Source organism: Trifolium pratense, linkage group LG4 (genome assembly GCF_020283565.1).
Source record: "Trifolium pratense cultivar HEN17-A07 linkage group LG4, ARS_RC_1.1, whole genome shotgun sequence".
In the NCBI taxonomy this organism is placed as follows: Eukaryota; Viridiplantae; Streptophyta; class Magnoliopsida; order Fabales; family Fabaceae; genus Trifolium; species Trifolium pratense.
Genome location: NC_060062.1, coordinates 9,356,484 through 9,377,747, shown reverse-complemented (window position 1 = coordinate 9,377,747; position 21,264 = coordinate 9,356,484). Strand labels below are relative to the sequence as shown.

At 33.0% G+C, this 21,264-nt stretch overlaps 3 protein-coding genes and 1 long non-coding RNA gene across 4 annotated transcripts; all 4 read left to right on the top strand.

Annotated features, from left to right (window-relative positions):
* The first annotated feature begins 1,121 nt into the window (after nucleotides 1-1,121).
* On the top strand, nucleotides 1,122-14,810 carry LOC123920249 (arginase, mitochondrial). The gene is made up of 7 exons (XM_045972472.1): nucleotides 1,122-1,194; nucleotides 1,289-1,439; nucleotides 1,704-1,863; nucleotides 5,386-5,519; nucleotides 8,313-8,522; nucleotides 13,665-13,775; nucleotides 14,361-14,810. The coding sequence occupies exons 2-7, from the start codon at nucleotides 1,299-1,301 to the stop codon at nucleotides 14,619-14,621; spliced, it is 1,017 nt and encodes a 338-aa protein (XP_045828428.1). The 5' UTR covers nucleotides 1,122-1,194; nucleotides 1,289-1,298; the 3' UTR covers nucleotides 14,622-14,810.
* LOC123920469 (serine/arginine-rich-splicing factor SR34-like) lies at nucleotides 5,934-7,131 on the top strand. The gene is made up of 6 exons (XM_045972720.1): nucleotides 5,934-6,112; nucleotides 6,217-6,312; nucleotides 6,527-6,592; nucleotides 6,681-6,755; nucleotides 6,877-6,991; nucleotides 7,076-7,131. Exons 2-6 carry the CDS (start codon nucleotides 6,226-6,228, stop codon nucleotides 7,129-7,131), a joined length of 399 nt encoding a protein of 132 aa, XP_045828676.1. The 5' UTR covers nucleotides 5,934-6,112; nucleotides 6,217-6,225.
* LOC123920254 lies at nucleotides 7,220-7,762 on the top strand. The gene is made up of 3 exons (XR_006813586.1): nucleotides 7,220-7,357; nucleotides 7,479-7,562; nucleotides 7,657-7,762. It is a non-coding gene; the product is annotated as an uncharacterized LOC123920254 (long non-coding RNA).
* A 1,384-nt stretch (nucleotides 14,811-16,194) lies between the features above and the next one.
* On the top strand, nucleotides 16,195-20,370 carry LOC123920248 (arginase 1, mitochondrial). Its single transcript, XM_045972471.1, has 7 exons — nucleotides 16,195-16,331; nucleotides 17,421-17,563; nucleotides 17,720-17,879; nucleotides 18,525-18,658; nucleotides 18,830-19,039; nucleotides 19,556-19,666; nucleotides 20,003-20,370. The coding sequence occupies exons 2-7, from the start codon at nucleotides 17,423-17,425 to the stop codon at nucleotides 20,261-20,263; spliced, it is 1,017 nt and encodes a 338-aa protein (XP_045828427.1). The 5' UTR covers nucleotides 16,195-16,331; nucleotides 17,421-17,422; the 3' UTR covers nucleotides 20,264-20,370.
* Nucleotides 20,371-21,264: the final 894 nt, after the last annotated feature.

Here is a 21,264-nt window from a genome sequence, read left to right as displayed (position 1 = left end):
AGATATTAAATGTTGGATTGAGAATTAAAAAGACAATTAATAAATGTAGAAATTTAGAAATTAAAGATGCACGAGTAAATGATGTATTGAACTAGTATAATTAAATATCATTAAAGATTGTGTGTTTATCAAAGGATGATTTGAAAAGTTAACCGAGAGATTGAGCTTAATTGGTTAATGAGCTCCTTTAGGATGAATCGTTCAGGAGAATTCGAGTTCGACTTCTGGTAAAAAATATTCTTGGTCAGACTTTAATTACCTCGTAATCAAACTCTAGATTACTGGACCCCTTTCCCCTAAAAGCCAGAGGGTTAATACAAAAAAAAGTTGCTTCAAAGAGTTAAATGTTAGATTGAAAAACCAAAATGTAATTTATTAATATAAATGTATATCTATGAATTGAAAAACAATGCGTGAAAGTCTGTGCGCCCATTTATGACAAATTTCCTGAAAACCTAGATATTTATCTTGACCAGACTTTCCTAACCTTACGGGCGAACTCTGTATTATCGGAACCCCCTTCCTCTGGGAATCAGAGGGCTAATGCCTAAAAACCATATACGCTTGGAAAATGATGCATTGAACAATGTGTTTTTAAAGATCGTGCGTATTTTAAATTATACTCCCTCTAGTTCTTAATATAAAAAAAATATTACTTTTTAGATACATTTAAAGATTGATGTGTTTAGTTTATATCATTTGGGTCTGGTTTCAATTCCCGCCCGATGCTTATATGGAAAATCGTTTCTTGGGAGATGTCAACTCCTTAAATGAGTCTCAATTACCTCGAAGGAATTTATCTTTACAATTGCGTGAACGATACCTTTAATTTACCTTAAAGAAAATAATTTTTATATTAAGTACTAAAAAAGTTAAATAATAAATGCAAAAGCCATTGGATTTTAATTAGGTCTTGCAGACTATCCAAATTTGGAAATAAGATATTTGAATTTCCATAAACAAACAATACTTATGTTATGACTTATGACAGTAGTCTAGTCTGCATTATTGGACCACATTCTCATTTAAATTAGAGGACTGAAAAACAAAATCATTTAAGAGTGTCCTTAGTTAGTTGAAAATGAAAGGGACCCCCAATTATAAATAATGCATCAATTTACATTGTTTCACATTTCACAAAATAGTTAAGAGTTTCATAGCTTCTCATTTGCTAAAGTCATATCATAGCAATTGGTAAGATTAATCAATATGTTTTCTACATCTATTTTTCACTAATATGTTTTGCCTCTAAATGTTAATTACTGTTTAATTTGTTCATTTGATACAGAAATATTATAATGTCAACTATAGCAAGAAGAGGATTTCATTATATGCAGAGATTAAATGCTGCAAATATATCACCTGCTTTGTTAGAGAAAGCCCAAAATCGTGTCATTGATGCTGCACTTACATTTATTCGTCAAAGAGCAAAATTTAAGGCAAGTTCTTAAAATTTTCCAGTTTTTTATAAATCTTTGCTTGGTTTGGAATTTTTTTTAAGCCTCTGGTTCTCAGAGAAATAAGGATATGATAATTTTGAGTTTAACCGCGAAATAAATAAAGTCTAACAAAAAAATTATTTATTTCATAAATTAAACTTGAATTCTCCGAACAGTTTGCGAGACTAATTTTTGTTAGATATAATGTTTTTTTTTTCTTTTAATTTCTTTTGATGAAAAGTAATTTGGTTTTGTACAATGTAGGGAGAACTTATGCGTTCATTGGGAGGTGTTGTGGCAACTTCATCTCTTCTTGGAGTTCCATTAGGTCATCATTCATCATTCCATGAAGGTTCTGCATTTGCACCTCCTCGTATTAGGGAAGCAATTTGGTGTGATAGCACAAACTCAACAACCGAAGAAGGTAACTTACATTGTTTCTCTTTGTCTCTTGTATCCAAAAAGAATCTACCCCAACAATATTTGTCTTGTATCCATAAGAATATTGAGTTCAATCTTAAACTTAAAAGTGTCGGCCAATGATTTTAGTTTTTTTTTTATAATTTTAATTATAAATTATTTGGAAATATTTTTGTAAGTATGTACCTACACAAGGTAATATATATATATATATATATATATATATGGTATATGTATGGACACTTCAGCATATGGGTTCACGTACATTTTCCCTTTGATGAAAGACATAAATGTTCATTCAATTTTAGAACTACTTTTCCCTCCCCTTCTTTCTGAAAAATTAATTCTGTCTCGATGTACCATTTCAGACAGAAGAAGAACATAGTTTTTTCAACATCTGAAATGGTGCATGCAGAGGAAATTTTAATTTTTGTCCATTTAAAATGGTGCATCTGAATTTAGTAGAATATTTTTGAAGTGGTTGGAATAAAAGAAGAAGCTCTCTATCCTCACGAGCTTAGCTCAACTGGTTGGGACATCGTATTTTATATGCAGGAGTCGGGGTTCGAACCCCGGACACCCCACTTATCCACTTTAAAGGTGGAATTTCTAGCCACTAGACTATTTAACCAAAAAAAAATTCTCTTGAAGTTTATTTTCATCTTTTTGTTTGTGAATATTCTTTTTTAAAACGTAATTTTAATTTTTTTATAAATATTATTTTTGAATATATACCTATTTAGTATTTTTTAAAAAAAACATATACATTAAATTTCTATTATAAATTTAGTGAGATATCAACTAATCAACTTATTTATAATTTATCAATTTAATAGTGTTTTTTTTTTATTTTTAAAATCAATTGAAAAAGAGGTAAACTTTTATTAATTAAATTGACACAAATGGTCCTTTTACGACCGTCCCTAAGAAAACTCAAACTCATTATCTTCAAATTATAAGACTAAACTTTTACCAATTAAAATAACATCTCAATTTATCTATTGAGGGTTGATATGATATATACTTAATTGCATAAAACCTGTTAAGATTTCCATGGTTTGGAGAAAATTGAGAAAACTTTAGAAAGTCTTCAAGATAGTAAAAATCATAAGGATTCATATTTGATAAAAGATGATGAAAATAGTACAATGATGGCTCTTATATAGAGCAATTTAGGGGTTAACTAACTAACTAACCACCTAATAACAAACTATAACAAACTCATATAAACTCTAACTAACTAATAGAAACTACTAACTAATCACCATTATTCTTAACATCCTCCCTCAAACTCAACATTGGAAAATTTTCCAATTTGAGTTTGAATTACAATGATTCTCAACATTTATTGTGAAAAAAAATGCAATCTAAAATTGCATTGCAGCAAATAACATGTGACCCAAGTCCAATAGGAATACAAGCATGCGATCCAGGGCTAAAACAAGAAAAGAATCCAAGTTTAAGCCTTCTCCGAAACCTTCAGTGACCAATGAGTATCAAACACAACTAGATCAATCATTGACATAAGCTAATTTTCATGCTCCAGACACCCACAAGACCAAATTTCAATTCTTGTAGGAAGCAAATTGCACTAACTACTAAGGCCTTCAGTCGATAGGCACCAAATAGCAGTAACAAGGTATGGGTATATCTCAGTAACCTTCACAAGTTACTTCATGACAAGTAATTGAAACCAAATTCTCTCATCAATCTTCATACAAAGCAGCATTGAAGAACAGTATTGTAGAATTGGCTTCTATAATATTGTAATAGCCTCCCTCAAACTCATAGTAAGAGAATTTTTAGTATGAGTTTGGAAAACAAAACCAAAACTGATTAATCAACTTCAACAAATATCATCAACTATTTCAATTCTTAGAGTTGCTCCCAAAAAACTCCAAAATGATGGATGAAATTCCAAACTCAAGACTACAATAAAATCCAATAACATATGAGATAGATGCAAAGGTGTGAAGTTGTACGAGGAACAAGGATGTATCAGAATTTGTACCAGAAGCCAGATTGAGTTCAGAAGGTAAGTTGTGTTCAGAGGCCAAATTGAGTTCAGAGTCAATGATGAACAAAGAAGATTTTGAATCCCTGACCTTTGTGTGCTTTTCTTCTGAAATAAAGATGGCAGTTAGAGACTTCAACTGCGAGTGGTGACGATTCCCGCCAGGATCAAACACAATGACGGCGAATTCACCCAAAAATTCAACAACGAACACCATGATCAAACAAAAAGTTGACGGTGAGAACGATATCAAGGTTATCATGTCGGGGAGAGGCTTGACTACACCGCCGGGATCGAAAACAGTTTCGACGGCGAAAATGGTGTTGTTGATGCGGTGAAGCAAGCTACACATTTGTATCGAAACCAAATCTAGATCAAGGAGAACTGTACCTTCTAGAAGGTGACCAGCGAAGGAGGAGATAGAGTGATTTTTCACGGCGATTCCAAAATAACCGCGATGAGGATTCTGCACCACTAGATCCATTGATTCTTGAAAAGACCCGTTCAATTCCGTGACGGATTCAGAAACAACGAACACGGATTCAAGATTTGTAGTTGAAGAAGCGTTACTCGCATTTGGAAATTTCATCAATTCATCTTTGATCTCTGAAATTGGGAACAAAAATGATGATGCGGAATCATGATGTTCTTCTGGTGTGAAGTTGTTCAAGAAACAAGATATCTCACCGATCTTGATTATGCATCCATTGAATCTTGGTTTAACGGGCTTAATCGACTTGATCGGAACAATTTCAGAACGAAAATTACCGAAACTGAAGCTGTCAAAGGTGAACTCAGAATTGTTCTTCTCCAAGATTTCAGAATCAAGATCCTCATCCATGGTTGAAGTAATTGCAAAATTCATCGGAAGTTGTTGCAGTGGCTTAAGAAGTGGCGGCAATGGCGAAAACTTCTTTTCCATCTTTGATTTCTTCCATAGGTGACAAAAAATGGAGTGAACCATTAGAAATGAAGGTGGATCAAAAAGTACAGTGTAAACTTCTTTGTGATAAGCAATGGAGGAATTCTCCGGTACCGGTACAATGACGGAAGCGGGACGGATTCTCGGTGATCGAAACCGAGGCGATGATACCATGTTAAGATTTCCATGGTTTGGAGAAAATTGAGAAAACTTTAGAAAGTCTTCAAGATAGTAAAAATCATAAGGATTCATATTTGATAAAAGATGATGAAAATAGTACAATGATGGCTTTTATATAGAGCAATTTAGGGGTTAACTAACTAACTAACCACCTAATAACAAACTATAACAAACTCATATAAACTCTAACTAACTAATAGAAACTACTAACTAATCACCATTATTCTTAACAAAAACCTCATTATGTATATCACAATTATATATTGTATTGTATATATGCTCCATACCATTGAAATAAGTAAATGATTTGGATTAAATACATCAATTTTGTTTGACTAAATTTCACTTATATTTTGGGACGGAGGGAGTATATTAAAATAAGTAAATGATTTATTATATTTTATATGCAGGAAAGGATTTACGGGACCCGAGAGTGATAACAAATGTTGGCGATATTCCTATAGAAGAAATTCGAGATTGTGGAGTAGATGATGAGAGATTGGCCAATGTCATCACTGAATCTGTCAAGTTAGTGATGGATGAGGTATATTGTCAATATTTGTTGCCTTATAATATATGCTTCTAACATTGACAATTTTTTTTTAATACCATTAATATTTTACAACATAAATATATGTAATCTAAGAGTGCTTACACTAGTAGAAAAATGACTTTTGGTTTAGAGATTCCACTACTGGTATGTGAATACCAGTAGTGAAATACATTTGATAAAAGGATTCCACTACTGATATTTTAATACCGGTAGTGAAAAGTTCAGAGACAAGGGATTTCACTACTGGCTTTCTTAAATCCGTAGTGAAAAGTAGACACGGTGGCAATGTTGTAATTATGTTGAAATTTGTTTTAATTGGATTTCACTACTGATTTGGTCTTCAACGGTAGTGGAATTCCTTAACTTAGAATGTATACCCTTTTCTTCTCATTCTCTCGTACGCGAAATCTTTCTCACTCAAAACCCTAAAACTATTTCCCTTCCCCTTAAACTCGAATCGAAAGGCATCATTATCAGATCAGAACAGAACAAGTTCGCTCCCCCCAAAATTAAAACCCTAACCTTCGAACAACCTCTCACCGCTACGCCACCGATCCCTATTTTCCCTCTTCAATCTATCAAAGGTACCTAATTCATCTCTTTAATTTAAATTCTTGTTAATCTCGTTCCAATTTCTTGTCTCCACGATTAATTCAATTTCCTCTCTCAATTCGGAATTTTGTTGTAGAACAACAGAATGAGTAGACGCTCCAGCAGAACCGTCTATGTTGGTAATCTACCTGGCGATATCCGTGAAAGAGAAGTTGAAGATTTGTTTATGAAGGTTCTTTTCTGCTTCTTTTTATTTTATTTTATTTTATTTGCATTCTGATCTCGAATTATGCTCCTTCTCACTAGTTAGGGTTTTGATTTTTAACTGTTGGGTGATTTTCTGAAATTAATATTACCTTAATCTACAATTTGAAATTCAAAGACATCAACTTGCTATGATTTATACCTACATTGGCTTATATTCCTTGTTAATTTCACTTTTGTAGTATGGACACATAACTCACATTGACCTAAAGGTTCCACCAAGGCCTCCTGGTTATGCATTTGTAGAGGTCAGTTTGGAGCTACATAGTTTATGTATCATTCTGTTTTTTTTTTCTTTCGTTGTGTTCGTTTCTAATAGATGACTGATTTTTGTAGTTTGAAGATTATCAAGATGCTGAGGATGCAATTCGCGGGCGTGATGGCTATGATTTTGATGGGCACCGGTTACGGGTTGGTTACTTATACCTTACAATTAAATTCTTTAATTTTATGATAACCTTAATTACTTCTGTCAGAAGTGGGGAGGTGATGATCGCAGTGCCTAATATTGTTTAAACTCACATCTTTATAGGTGGAGGCTGCTCATGGTGGTCGTGGTACTGGTAATTCATCTTCAAGAGATCGATATAGTAGTCACACCAATGGCCGGGGTGGACGTGGAGTATCCAGACGTTTTGAATATCGCGGTGTGTAGGCTTTTTGGAACATTTATTCGGTTTTATCTTAGGATGTTTTGGTATGCTTCTGAAATCTTTGCGTCCTCTTTGCAGTTCTAGTCAATGGGTTGCCCTCTTCTGCATCCTGGCAGGATCTTAAGGTGAAATAGGATGTTCTTTACCATTTTATCAGATAATTTATTTGGGAGCTTATTGATAATGTCTTGATAACTGTTTTCTTAAAATGCAGGATCATATTAAGGAGCTTACGATGATAGCTATTTAGAATTATACTTAAAACTGTATGGTAGTGGATGTTCTAAGATAGTACAGTACACCATAAAAGAACAATCTTATAAGGCAAAGAACAATCTCATGGTTGACTACATAACACAGGTAAAGAACAATCTGATCTGATGCTTTTGCTTGCTGTAGAATTTTATTTTGTACTAGCATTTGCAGATTGGAATCTCATGGTTAATCATTCATTTATTCATAATTTTGTCTTTAATTGCAGATTAATTGGTGAAAGATCAGGATAACTATTCATATACATACATACTAGCTGCCTACTTGAGCATGCATGCGCTGAAACTATAAGGTAACAAACAATCATACGCTCCATTCTGATTAAAGTAAGGGAAAATAATAGAGGATTTATACTGATTTAAGTAACAAAAGTTATGCTTTTTAAGGAAGAGGAAATGAAATGGTGATTTTCAACCTCGGGTTCTCAATGCATCAGAGCTTTTTGGAGCTTCTTGTTGTTATTGTTGCAGTTCTGGATCTTCTGATGCATGGTGATTTTCATTGGTTCCTCTTTCTTTTCTTTTTTGTTTTGTTTTGTTTTCTTCAATGTAGTAGATGAGATGAGACAATGGTTCTCTCTTCTTATCCTTAAAAACTTGTCTGTTTCTTTTCATATTTATTTTTGTCTTTTTTCTATTTGTTGTCTGCATGTATAGGTAGCCATTACATTTCTATTTCTCATTAATGTTTTTGTTTTCCCTATCTACAAATACTGGATGGTTTTCATCTTCATGTTTTGCTGTGTTTCTTTGTTTGCTTCAATATCAACTCCTATTTCTCTTTTTTGGTACATGGGTTATAAAAATATAAAAAGAATTTATGTAGTTTTTCTTTCCTATGTTGCCTTTGGCCTATAAATACTTCATTACTGTATTGGATTTTATTATTTATCCTTAAATATTAAAATACTTTTTATGCAAAAATGACAATATTATTAATTAGCACAAACCTAGCAACTATCACATGAATAATTAATTTTCTTCTTCTTTCAAATTAGACATAGAGGTTAATTAATTTTCATGTTGTGTATGTAATCTTGTAGGATCCATTACGTCCCTTAGTTTTGGGGGGTGATCACTCAATATCATTTCCAGTTGTTAGAGCTGTATCTGAGAAACTTGGAGGACAAGTTGATATTCTTCATTTTGATGCACATCCTGATCTCTATCACAATTTTGAAGGAAACTATTATTCACATGCTTCTCCATTTGCTCGAATCATGGAAGGTGGCTATGCTCGACGACTTGTGCAGGCAAATTTTTAATACTTTTGTTATAACTTACGTTCTTTTTTTTCTTTTGTAGAATTTTTAATTGTCGTTTTAATTAGGTCATTTGCACATACATAGAAAACAAATAAGTATTTTTTGTTAGAGTATTTTCTAATATTTTGTGGGCTGCAATCAATTGTGGGTTTTGATTTTAATAAAAACGGGTTGATGTTGTTGTGATCCATTTGATGATGCTTAAGCCCGATAATTGTGATCAGTAATAATGAGCTTGAACACTAATTCTGATTTGTGTAGAAACAAAGTGTAGGCCCAACTCTAGAGTCCATGATGGGTGGTACTAGGGTTGTTATCTTATAAATAGATAGGCTAGGTCCCCTTTGCCGTCACGTTGTCAAGCGAACGCTCATTTGTTGTCTTCCCCATCAAAGACCTCAAAGACTGGAGCATGTGATAGGCAGAGGAAGACCTTGTCTAGTATATCGATGTTTTCGATATTGGTGCGCTTCCGGTAACAATGGTTTGTGATTATGATTATCAAGTAAGTGTGTTCTAATTTCATATAATATATCGATCTCTAAATTGTTAATTATTACATGTGGTATCAGAGCTTGTTATTATGTGAGTTAGAACCCTGATATATGTTTTGTTTTGGTGACGGTCATGTGATACCGAAATCGTTGTTTTTAATTCAACAACAAATCATGTTTGATTATCCAGAATTTTTTCGGTCTCAATTGGTTTTGTTTCGGCTTATACATGAACTACTAATTTAATTCGTGAATCATAGATTCATAGCCATGTTTGATCATTGAGCCATTTTTAATTCGGCCATATATGTTTTTCCAGTTAACCACGTTTGTATATTTAATTAATTTTTGGCATTCACTATTAAGGAGAATTTTGTTTCATGCTATGCTACTATTAAATTCAAGATAGAAAAAGTTGTGTTCTTGAATTTTGTGTATTTTGAACTGGTCACTCACACTTTTCAGTGCATCTGATGGGTTTTCTTCTATAATTTTGTGATGCACCATTTATTATTTTCAGCTTAGGAACAAAAGGATTTGGTTCCAAATTTCAATCAGTATACCAATTCTTTATTTCTTTCGGTTTTACTAGATTTGCTATTGTATTTGTCTATATATCAATCAGTATACCAAAATTGGGTGGACATGAAAGTGTGATAATTATTTCTTTTGTTTTAATTTTTGATATTTGATTTATTGGTGTGTATATTGTCTGAGCTAATTTATTGGTGTGTATATTGTCTGAGCATAAACAATTAATGAGTGAATTCAATTCGGTTTACGGCACCAATTATTTTATGTGAGAAATATTCCTTATTCTTTTTATATGACACCGATATATTTTTCTTGTGTGAAATTTGTTTGCAAAATTTTCTCATACTCCCACATTTAAAGTGTCATTAAGGAATTTTATTTTATTCCTCAAAATCATCTGATTTGATATTTTATTTGGAATAAAATTATGATATCATACACACCTATATAACATTTATATGTTCAGAACAAGAATATTTGATTGTTTTAATAAATATATTCTTGATTTTGGGAATGAGATTATTTTGAGAAATTTCTATATTTGGTGATTAATGTGAGAATTGTATATAAATATAAATCATGGATTTTCATGATTTGAGCCTAAAATATTATTTGTGAATTTTTTTATTTTTTTTTAGTAGCAACACTAATGTGAAATATTTTATTAAAAGAGTTATAATAGAGAATTTATTTTAGGCTCAAATTTGTTAATTGTGACACCAAATATGAATATGAATTTATAAATATTTTGTAAATTTGTTATTCGTGTGCTCAGATTCTATGTTAATCCAATCGGATTATTATGATGCTATTTGGTTTCAATATTAGTTTGAAACATTAAAGATGTACTATGCCTTATTTTCAATTGGTGAAGCTTTATTTTATTACTACTATTATTATTTATCTTATGGTGAAGCCATCTTTGGATGTGCCTGGGCAAATAAAGCTTCAAATATTTGTTTCTTATTTTATGGTGCCCTGATATTTGTTTTCATAAACTTTTGTTTATTGATGCATCGTGTATAGTTTGAAGTATAACTTTTCGGTTAATACACGGATTGTGTTATAAATTTGTCGTGTAAGTCAACAAGACTATTAATTTTGGATGTTGCTATAATTCATATTTTCTCCCACTTATCTGCTCATAGATGATCAGATTATTTTTCAAGAAATACTTAATTTCATATGTTACATATGATTAAGTTTAATTAACTCAAGTATATTGCTTCTGTGGATGCAAGACATTATTCACGATCTATTTATATACTATCTCTATAATTGCTATTATTTAATTGTCAATTCAAAGTATATGATAATTTTGAAATAATTGGCTGAACTTAATAAGAGCAAAATAATTATTGGAGATTTCCTAGCGTAAATTTGAGCAATTATTAAGACAATTGAAAATTGAATTATTCTTACATTGATTTATTATTTAAGTCATTTTATCATGATATATAACGGTTTGTCTGATTTGTGACTGTTTGAGATAACACTGTCAAATATCTTATGATAATCGTAAAGTCAATCATCAAAGCTCATTGACTCTATTTGCAAGGATACGAAAATGTCACACTATTTGAGGTTAGTGATGCAATTATTTATTCTCATGTGATATGTTATATAATTGCATATAAGGAGAAATTTGTTTCAATAATATCTACTAGTCCTTTTGAAATTATAAATGTGCAATTATATTTAAAAGTGATATTATTTTCCAAAATATTTTAAAATTAGAGACTCTCTACATAATCATCGGTTGATTTCTTGTTATATACTCCATTTTTAAAAATTTACTCTATTGAGTGAGAGTATTTAAGTTTAATATTTTGAGAGTTCTATTCTGGAAAAATATAAATTTGTGTGACATTGTTTGACATGTCCATTGTGTGATAGAGAAAATAGTTGAATATTTGTTTAAATATTTTAACACTTTTGGATTGGTAAATTCAACTATAATTCTCTATCAAGTGGGAGAGTTTTACATGTCAATTATTTATAAATATTTGTAGAGACTTACATTGAGGATTTTAACGTCCTATGGTATTTATAAAAGTTCGGGACTATTTGGTTTATATCCTCAATTGATTTAAAATTGAAGTCTCTTATTTTTCCGCTGCGTAAATTATGTATTTATTATATTGAGTTGATTGTTTCACAGTAATGATCTCTTATGAGTTGACTGTTTAATAGTAATGATCTCTCTCCTAAAATACTAATTTTCCGCATTAAAAGAAATATGTTGAGAATGCGAATTAAAATAATGAATGATCAGTTTAGATGCATTTAAATAATGCATATTTTTACTGAGTCGTGTTCTGACGAAAGATAATGATTCCTATGCAAGAGATTTCATGCATTAATATAGGCCGTTAACACCAAAGTGGAACCGCTTATATTATTGATTTGATGAAACTTTTCTTTGTAGTTTGAGGAATATGTTTTTAATTATTGATTCCTATGCAAGAGATTTTATGCATTGATAGGCCGTTACCACCAAAGTGGGACCGCTTATATTGATTGATGAAATTTTCTTTGTAGTTTGAGGAATGGTTTTAATTATAACATGTAATTTTCTGCCCAAAGGTGATTATTATATGTTACGATTAAAAATTAATTTTAGATGAAGTTATTGGAGAATGTATTGATCGGAGGAATTTGTCTGCCTAAAGGTGACAAATTTCAAAGTTCAATGTATACTCATTGATTAACTTATCTGAGGTTTTGACTGAGGATTTGACCTTAGTTTGTACATTCTGCCCAAAGGTGACTGTACTATTATATTGGCCTCTTATGATAATACTACAAAATAGATTTCTCCGCTCATAATTATGTTTCCATTGAAATGTTGAACATCTTAAAAATTATAAGAAATGGAAGCAAGTATTGGAGTTTTCTTTAAAAATTGTGAAGGAACGTTTGGATAAGTGGGAGTTTTAATATACCACTTGATTAGTGGGAGATAACTTATATTCTTTTGATATGCTTGATTAGTGGGAGTTTGAATTTTATATTAACTCCTTTTATAAATTTGAAATTATGTGAAAACATAAATAAATAAGCTCAGTGTTGTCGGGATCACTTAGCCGGTGATCAACACTATTTTGGAGCTGAGGCATTATGGTATCTTAAGAACCATGTAATTTCTCTGGCTTTGAGGCATTTGAGAGAAATTATGTCTAAACTATTGGAGCTCGATGTTGATTAGATCATTATACCGCGGTAGTCAACATTGTTTTGGAGCTTGGACTTGTGGTATCTTATGGACCATTGAATTTCTCTGGCTTTAATGCATTTGAGAGAAATTGAGGACTGACGAAGAAAATGATAGTATGGTTGAGATCACAGACATATCATTTTCTCGCTACACTCTACACAGATGACTAGTCGACGAAGTTTGGTGGTATTTGTAATCATGGAAGGTGTTGTATCGATAACGATATAATTGCCGCCATGATTCGATATCATTTAACTTTTGTTGGATGGAGTCTTAATTAGATGTTGCATCTTGGGATCATTGTGGCCACATTAAAATATGTTATCAACCCGAGAGTCGTTTTCAAAGTGTTTTCTTTAAATTAAATATACAGAATTGATTTTGCCCAAGTGGGAGAATGTTAGAGTATTTTCTAATATTTTGTGGGCTGCAATCAATTGTGGGTTTTGATTTTAATAAAAACGGGTTGATGTTGTTGTGATCCATTTGATGATGCTTAAGCCCGATAATTGTGATCAGTAATAATGAGCTTGAACACTAATTCTGATTTGTGTAGAAACAAAGTGTAGGCCCAACTCTAGAGTCCATGATGGGTGGTACTAGGGTTGTTATCTTATAAATAGATAGGCTAGGTCCCCTTTGCCGTCACGTTGTCAAGCGAACGCTCATTTGTTGTCTTCCCCATCAAAGACCTCAAAGACTGGAGCATGTGATAGGCAGAGGAAGACCTTGTCTAGTATATCGATGTTTTCGATATTGGTGCGCTTCCGGTAACAATGGTTTGTGATTATGATTATCAAGTAAGTGTGTTCTAATTTCATATAATATATCGATCTCTAAATTGTTAATTATTACATTTTTTTCACATACATTAATTTATTTCAGGTTGGTATAAGATCAATAACAAATGATGTTCGTGAGCAAGTCAAAAAATTTGGTGTAGAGACACATGAAATGAGGACATTGTCACAAGATCGCCCCATTTTAGAGAACTTGGTATCTCCCTTTCTATCTCTCTTCTACACTATATATCTTTTAGTGCCATCACATTTTATCTATGAAACATCGATGCTAAAAAGACCTACATATTGTACATATAATTATTCTTTGAAAGATATAGAAATTATATTGAATATACAAATGTATATTAGAGATGAAAAAAGAAATTTAATTAGTCTCTAATTTTGATGCTTTAATTAACACTTAGTAATGGAATTAGTCAATTAGAAACAATTTTTTCCGTCTATAATTAAGTGTATGTGGTTAGTCTCACATCGACTATATGGATAGGTTAAATGATAGAAATACAAGAGATGCGACTCATAGTTTCAAGGACCCGGATTCCTTGTGGTAGATATTTGACACAGTTTTCCACGGTAATAAATCTTGGTCGTTTATTTACGATTGAACAATACAAATTTCATATACAATTTTACCATCATTAAAACAATATGAACCGCCGATTTGAGATCAGACAGTCCAAATCTGTTACGGTAGGACGCTCTAACTAACAACATCAAATCCTATCCCCAATACTCAATAGTTGTGGATTCTCTTGACCCTTGTATATATTATGTGCAGAAACTAGGAGAAGGTGTTAAAGGAGTATATGTCTCAATAGATGTGGATTCTCTAGACCCTTCAATTGCTCCAGGAGTGTCTCACCAAGAACCAGGAGGCCTTTCATTTAGAGATATTCTCAACATTCTTCAAAATCTTGAAGGTGATATTGTTGGTGGAGATGTGGTTGAATACAATCCACAACTTGATACTTATGATGGTATGACTTCCCTAGTAGCTGCTAAGTTGGTCAGGGAATTGGCTGCAAAAATGTCAAAATGATCATTAATTTGTTGCTTAATGTTGTTATTGATTATACTTCATTTATTAAATTATTCATCATTAGTTAATTAAAGAGTTTTCATGTGCAAGTGTTTAATTGCTCAAAATTGTTGTGCTGTCAATGCATATGAAACATGCATGTATGTCTTAATTTATAGCTTGTTTTAAATGAATTTAATGTCTGAATAATTATTTTTCAAAATATTGTTCACATAATTTATGCAAGTGCCCTATGTTAAGAATCATGATAATAGAGTAAAGAGAGAAAATTTTGAGAGATTTTGTATGAAAAATATAGTAAAGAGTAATACAAATGAATGAATCAAAGTGCAACTCGATGCTTATTTAATTTTATATACTAACTAGTAGGCCTAACTCTCTATATTTCAACACTCTAGAGAGATTTGCTTTTGCATCCTACTTGTTTCTCGCGTACCCTATACCTTTTCCGTTTTATCCTTCACCGTCCCCAAAATAGTACCCTCCACATATTCCACAAATTTGGGAAACTTGGACAAACTTGTCGAAACATAAGGATAGAATCCGCATACAATTCCTCCGTTTATGAGTCCATTATGTTTTCCCAAGCCCCATGATATTTTTGTACACCTCACTTGCTTTCCCTTTCTCTTTGTGATCTTCTTTGACAGAGCATTTTGCTTTCATATTTGATTTCACGTTTTTGGTGACGTCGAGATCCTTAAATTTTTGTTCCTAAACGTCGATAGAATATTTCTTGGGAGTGTGTGGTTTTTCGACATCTCGCGCACCAATACCCCCTCTTCTGGTTTTAAGCCACTCATCATATTTGTGACCTTCAAACCTTTTTCTCATTATGTGATTATGTGTCTCGTCAATTACACTAACATTCAACCGAGGGAGCTCGGGAGAAATAATGAGCCAATGCTCCAGGACCACACAAGAAAGGGAGACGCCACATCCCAACCCAAAACCTTAAGGTGTTAGGTTAATGGGTCACCTCTTTTATAAATCCAACATTATTCCCACACATAGTCGATGTGAGACTTAAACACTCACACTTGAAACCCCACATACTATAGTTGATCCAAACCAGGATCCCGTCCTGCTCCCCCACCAAGCCGAACCTAGGCTCTGATACCACTGTTGGGGAGTTCGGGGAGCTCGGGAGGAACAATGGGTCAATGCTCCAGGACCACAAGAGAGGGAGACGCCACATCCCAACCCAAAACCTTAAGGTGTTAGGTTAATGGGTCACCTCTTTTATAAATCCAACATTCTTCCCACACATAGTCGATGTGAGACTTAAACACTCACGCATGAAATCCAACAACTTATTATAATTTTATTGTACATAACAAAATGTTATCGTTACCACATTGCAATTCTTAAGTCCCTCAATAGTTGCCATTGGTCTCAAATTGAGAAAATCTTCCTCAGTGAAATCATGTTGTACAGATAAAAAAATAATATTATTGTTGAACATCACTTTATGCTGCTCTAAAAAATAGAGCTGCTATTTCACATAAAAATTACTGCAGGAATTTGAGGAATATCTGTCATAAAAAACATTGATAATATTTTTTAGGATATGTTGGAAATACGTGGAGAAAAGACATCAACCATATTACTATACTATAATTAGCGCCACTTCACACACTCTCTCTCTCTCTCTCTCTCTCTCTCTCTCTCTCTCTCGGGTTTCCTCTGTTATCTGCCAACTTTTCACAGGTACCCATTTCTTTTCAATCCTCAATTGGTTCTTCTTATTTGCATGCTCAGAATATTCAACATGAATCTATCACCTTAAAGTGTTAAAGTTTCATACTTTAAACAATTATCTATCATGGGTGTTTCATAATTTAGTCTATCTTTTCACTTTTATCCCAAAATTAGAAAATAAAATTGAAAAATCTCTATGCTTGTTTGAGAATTGAGATTATTAGTGTTAAGTGTTAATATTTTTTTTTTGTTATAGTAGTTTATGGTATAGCATTTTCATTGCTTAGCTAGATGAAGTTGTAAGATCATATTAGATCAATCAATGTTTTTGATTTCTTATAACATGAAATCAATGTTTCTGATTTGTATTTTGCTGTTTTTTTATTATGATTAAAAGTAAAAAAAAGGAATGAAACAGTGCAAAATAATGATTGGTATTTTCTTTGATGTTAGATGGCTTGATTAGAATTTTGGGTTTTTGTTTTTTTAACAAAAACCCATTTTTGTTGTGTTTTTTTTTTTTATTTTTTAAAAAAAAACTTTTTTTAGGATTAGGGATTAATTTACTGAGTTTTAGTGTCCTAGATGTATGTCATGTGCAGTTACAATGTCATTGAGAATGATAAAGTCGAGTGTTGTCAAATAGTGGCCATAGCAGTACTATGGCAGAATGCAGTGGTGGATTTTTTGACGACTGTCAATGCCACAGAAGGATGGTGGCGCCATTATTGTTGTTAATCGCAGATCGTGGAAAAAACCGGTTTGTTTGAATTCTGTTATGCACTTACGCAACAGTGTTGTAGCTGCTATTAATCAACACTTTATACTAAGTAGTGTATTGTGAAACAAAAACTGTTTGTTTAAATTCTGTTACACTATAGCCGCTATTAGACAACAGTGGTCGCAATGATAGACTTTTGCCATTTCACAATGGCCTGCCATCTGCAATTGATGATAACACTGGTAAACTCTAAAAGTGGAAAATAATTGTAAATTTGTGTTTACTTCAAATGTGAAATTTACTGGTTAGTGATATGAGTTTAATTTGTTGAATTTCTTTGGCCTCTAGGTATTAATTGTTTTGGTGTTTTATTACAGAAATGTCCACGATAGCGCGCAGAGGCATCCATTTCATGCAGAGACTGAATTCAGCGAATGTATCTTCTGCTTTGCTAGAGAAAGGCCAAAATCGTGTAATCGATGCTTCACTTACCCTGATTCGAGAAAGAGCAAAGCTTAAGGCAAGTCGTTATTTGGTTTTGTTTTGCTTGATTGAAATCAGTGTGTCTTTGGTGTTGTGTCCTATGATATGACCCTTAATTTTAGATTTTATTTGGATGATTTTGTTTATAAGCTTTGTATGAAAGCAGTATGAATTAGAAATTGCTTCATCGCAGGGAGAACTCGTGCGTGCTTTGGGAGGCGCTAAAGCAACTTCATCGCTTCTTGGAGTTCCTTTGGGACATAATTCATCATTCCTTCAAGGACCTGCATTTGCACCTCCTCGCATTAGGGAAGCCATTTGGTGTGGTAGCACAAACTCGACAACCGAAGAAGGTATAAGTCATATGATCTTCCTTAGGTTCGTAGAAGTCTTACAAACGATTTTTTGTGTAGCCGAGTCTAAATTTTACTTTTTTAAATACATCTTCAAATTGTAATTCATTCTTTGCGTAAAATTTATGTAGTAGAAAGAATCAAGAATGTTGATATTATTGGACTTTTGTGTTGTTACTTGATTGGATTTTAGTTACCATAGACATGTTTTCTGTCCTCTTGTGGTTGTATTTTCTGAGGATAACACGAATTATTGTAACAATGCATGTTCACCTATATTCTCTTTTGTGTTGTCAATTGCGGATTGATCAAATTTCGTTACAGAATAGTGTTGTCCCTCCATTATAGCCGGTTTAGCCATTATTTGACAACATTGTGTACTAAATAGTGTATCACGGAACAATAGCAATTTGTACAACTTCTGCTACTAACCATACATAGCGCTATATCGTTTCCATAGCCGCTATTTAACAGCACTGATTCTATTAGTCATTGTCTACGAAGCTAAAGTGGTCAGAGCAGCAGCTTATTTATAGCTCACTTTTACAATCTCAGTTTTCAATGCCTTCACGCTTCTTGTATTAGTCCTGTAATTATATATCATAATCATAAGCTTATAGTAACATTATTATTATGATTTTAAAGGTAAGGATTTACAGGATGCACGAGTGCTAACTGATGTCGGTGATGTCCCTATTCAAGAGATTCGTGATTGTGGCGTAGATGACCATAGATTGATGAATGTCATTAGTGAATCTGTCAAGTTAGTGATGGAAGAGGTATATTTGCCAATTTATGATTTGGAAATAAGAAATTACATCTTTGTCATCATGCTCAATATATTGTTTCTTAGCATTGATTCTAGTATCATGTGAAACGTACGTTTTGCTGTTAAGTGATAACTTTCTGTTTGGACTTTCTTGATCCTCATCTTGTATACATTCTTCCAGGATCCATTAAGACCTTTAGTTTTAGGTGGTGATCACTCAATATCATTTCCAGTTATTAGAGCGGTCTCTGAAAAGCTTGGAGGACCGGTTGATGTTCTTCATCTTGATGCACATCCTGACAACTATGATGCCTTTGAAGGGAACATATATTCGCATGCTTCTTCATTTGCTCGAGTCATGGAGGGTGACTATGTTCGGCGACTCTTGCAGGTAACCTTTTATTCTTGATATTTATACATTTCATTTATATCTTAAACAGTTTAGTGTGTGTTTGGATTAATGCTGAGTTTGGAAAATCATGATGGCACCGACGCACCATGATTTTGCTGAAGCTACAAAGTCTAGCTTTTGCCAAAATTGCGGTGGCTTACCGTGATTCTGCCAATATCATTGTCAATCCAAACATGCACTTAATTTTATAAAGCTTTTCCGAAACATAAACCTGGTTGTTCTCTGTAAGAACATTCTATTTCTTGTCACTAACTTATAGCTCGCAATGCAGAACTCTAGTTGATAACTCTAGTTAGAATTAAATTTAGTTTAGATGTAATGTTTCTTTAATTTCTTTTCTTCTACTTTTCGTAATTAGATGAATTTTTTTGATTTGTTTTGTTACCTAAATTACTGCAAGTTGTTTCCTCTGGTAATAAATTATGCCAGTCTTCATCCATGGCTTGTAAGATATATCGCTTATTCTTCATGCTTTAACTTGTTAATTTATTTCAGGTTGGTATTCGATCGATAACAACTGAAGGACGTGCACAAGCAAAAAAATTTGGGGTCGAGCAATATGAAATGCGAACATTTTCCAGAGATCGCCACTTCCTAGAGAATCTGGTATGTCTCTCTGTCTCTGTCTGTATGTGCACACACGTGTGTATGTATGTGTTCGCATGTGTGCGCCTGTAAGCATTTATGTGCGTGTGTCTTTCTCCTTTTTACAGTACTAAATTAATATACACTGTCACATCGACACCGGAAATATTTTGTGAAAATTGCCAGTGTCGGACACGCCTTCAATTTGAAGTGTCAGTGCTACATAGATATACACACACAGACCGTGTCAGTGCTACATAGATATACACACACAGATCCATACATTCTTTTCCTATGAGATTTGGTGCTTCGTTGTTTTTTATTTCTCTCTAAAGTCTTGGTGATTTCCTTCTGCAGAAACTAGGGGAAGGTGTTAAAGGTGTATATATCTCAATAGACGTAGATTGTCTTGATCCTGCCTTTGCTCCAGGAGTATCTCACATTGAACCAGGAGGTCTTTCATTCCGCGATGTTCTTAACATCCTACACAATCTTCAAGGCGAAGTTGTTGCTGGAGATGTGGTTGAATTCAACCCACAACGCGATACCGTTGATGGAATGACTGCCATGGTAGCTGCTAAGTTGGTGAGAGAACTGGCTGCAAAGATTGCAAAATGATACAGGATAACTTTTTAGAGTGGCAATAAAATTTTACTAGGCTGATGCATTCATAAAACAGTTTGTACAATATCAAACTTGATTTATATTTCAAATAATTTCGAGTGCTTTCTTTATGTTGGGTTTCAAAATTTTCCGTGGTTCTATGTTTTTATCAAGATTTTTACCTTTTATTGTAAAAAAATAGATAAATAAGATTTTTACCTTTTATATTTAGCTGTTTGGACTTGATGCAACAGTGAGATTGTTGTCTTGTAAGTTGAACCTACAGGTTAACGGTTAAATTATGGAAGCAACCTCGCTTGTAGGGTAAGACTACGTACATCCCTTAGACTCTACCTGATCAGGTTCTCATGCACCAAGCCGCCCGATGTAGGCTAAGATGCTGATTGATCTATGTGAGTAATTGCACCTATCAACTTTTATGGTCGTAATTACGACATGCAAAACCATTTTTAGTTTGCAAGATCATAGAAGATAGATTTCAGTTATTATTTTGCCTTAAAGGAAGGATCAGAGAACGAGCTTAGAATTTTTAAGTATAAACTTTTCATTGTGGTTTTTGGCAGGAAAGGTTAACTTTAAGAAATCGATTGTGTCCATATAGACAAATAATATCAGTTATCAAGGTTTTAAAGTTGAGTTCAACAGGCTTGCGAGCGCGTGCACACATATTGCGACTATGACTATCAATATTATCATATTGTAAAGATGTGTTCGGAACTGTGGTGACAGCTCCATCGATGCACCATGCGATATCAGACATTGGATAGTTTTCACGCAATGCAATGTCAGACATTGGATAGTTTTCAGACAGTGGGTGGTTAGGAGACTGGAGAGACTCGAAGTTCTGTCTGTAATATTTTTGGTAGCTGCTCGATGTTACATATCTAATCGGTTCAATCACAGTTGAACTGTACGATAAATAAGTATTAAATAAAATAAAGGAAAATTGGTTGAACCAGAGTTCAACAAGATTACAATGTAATCAGGATCAAACA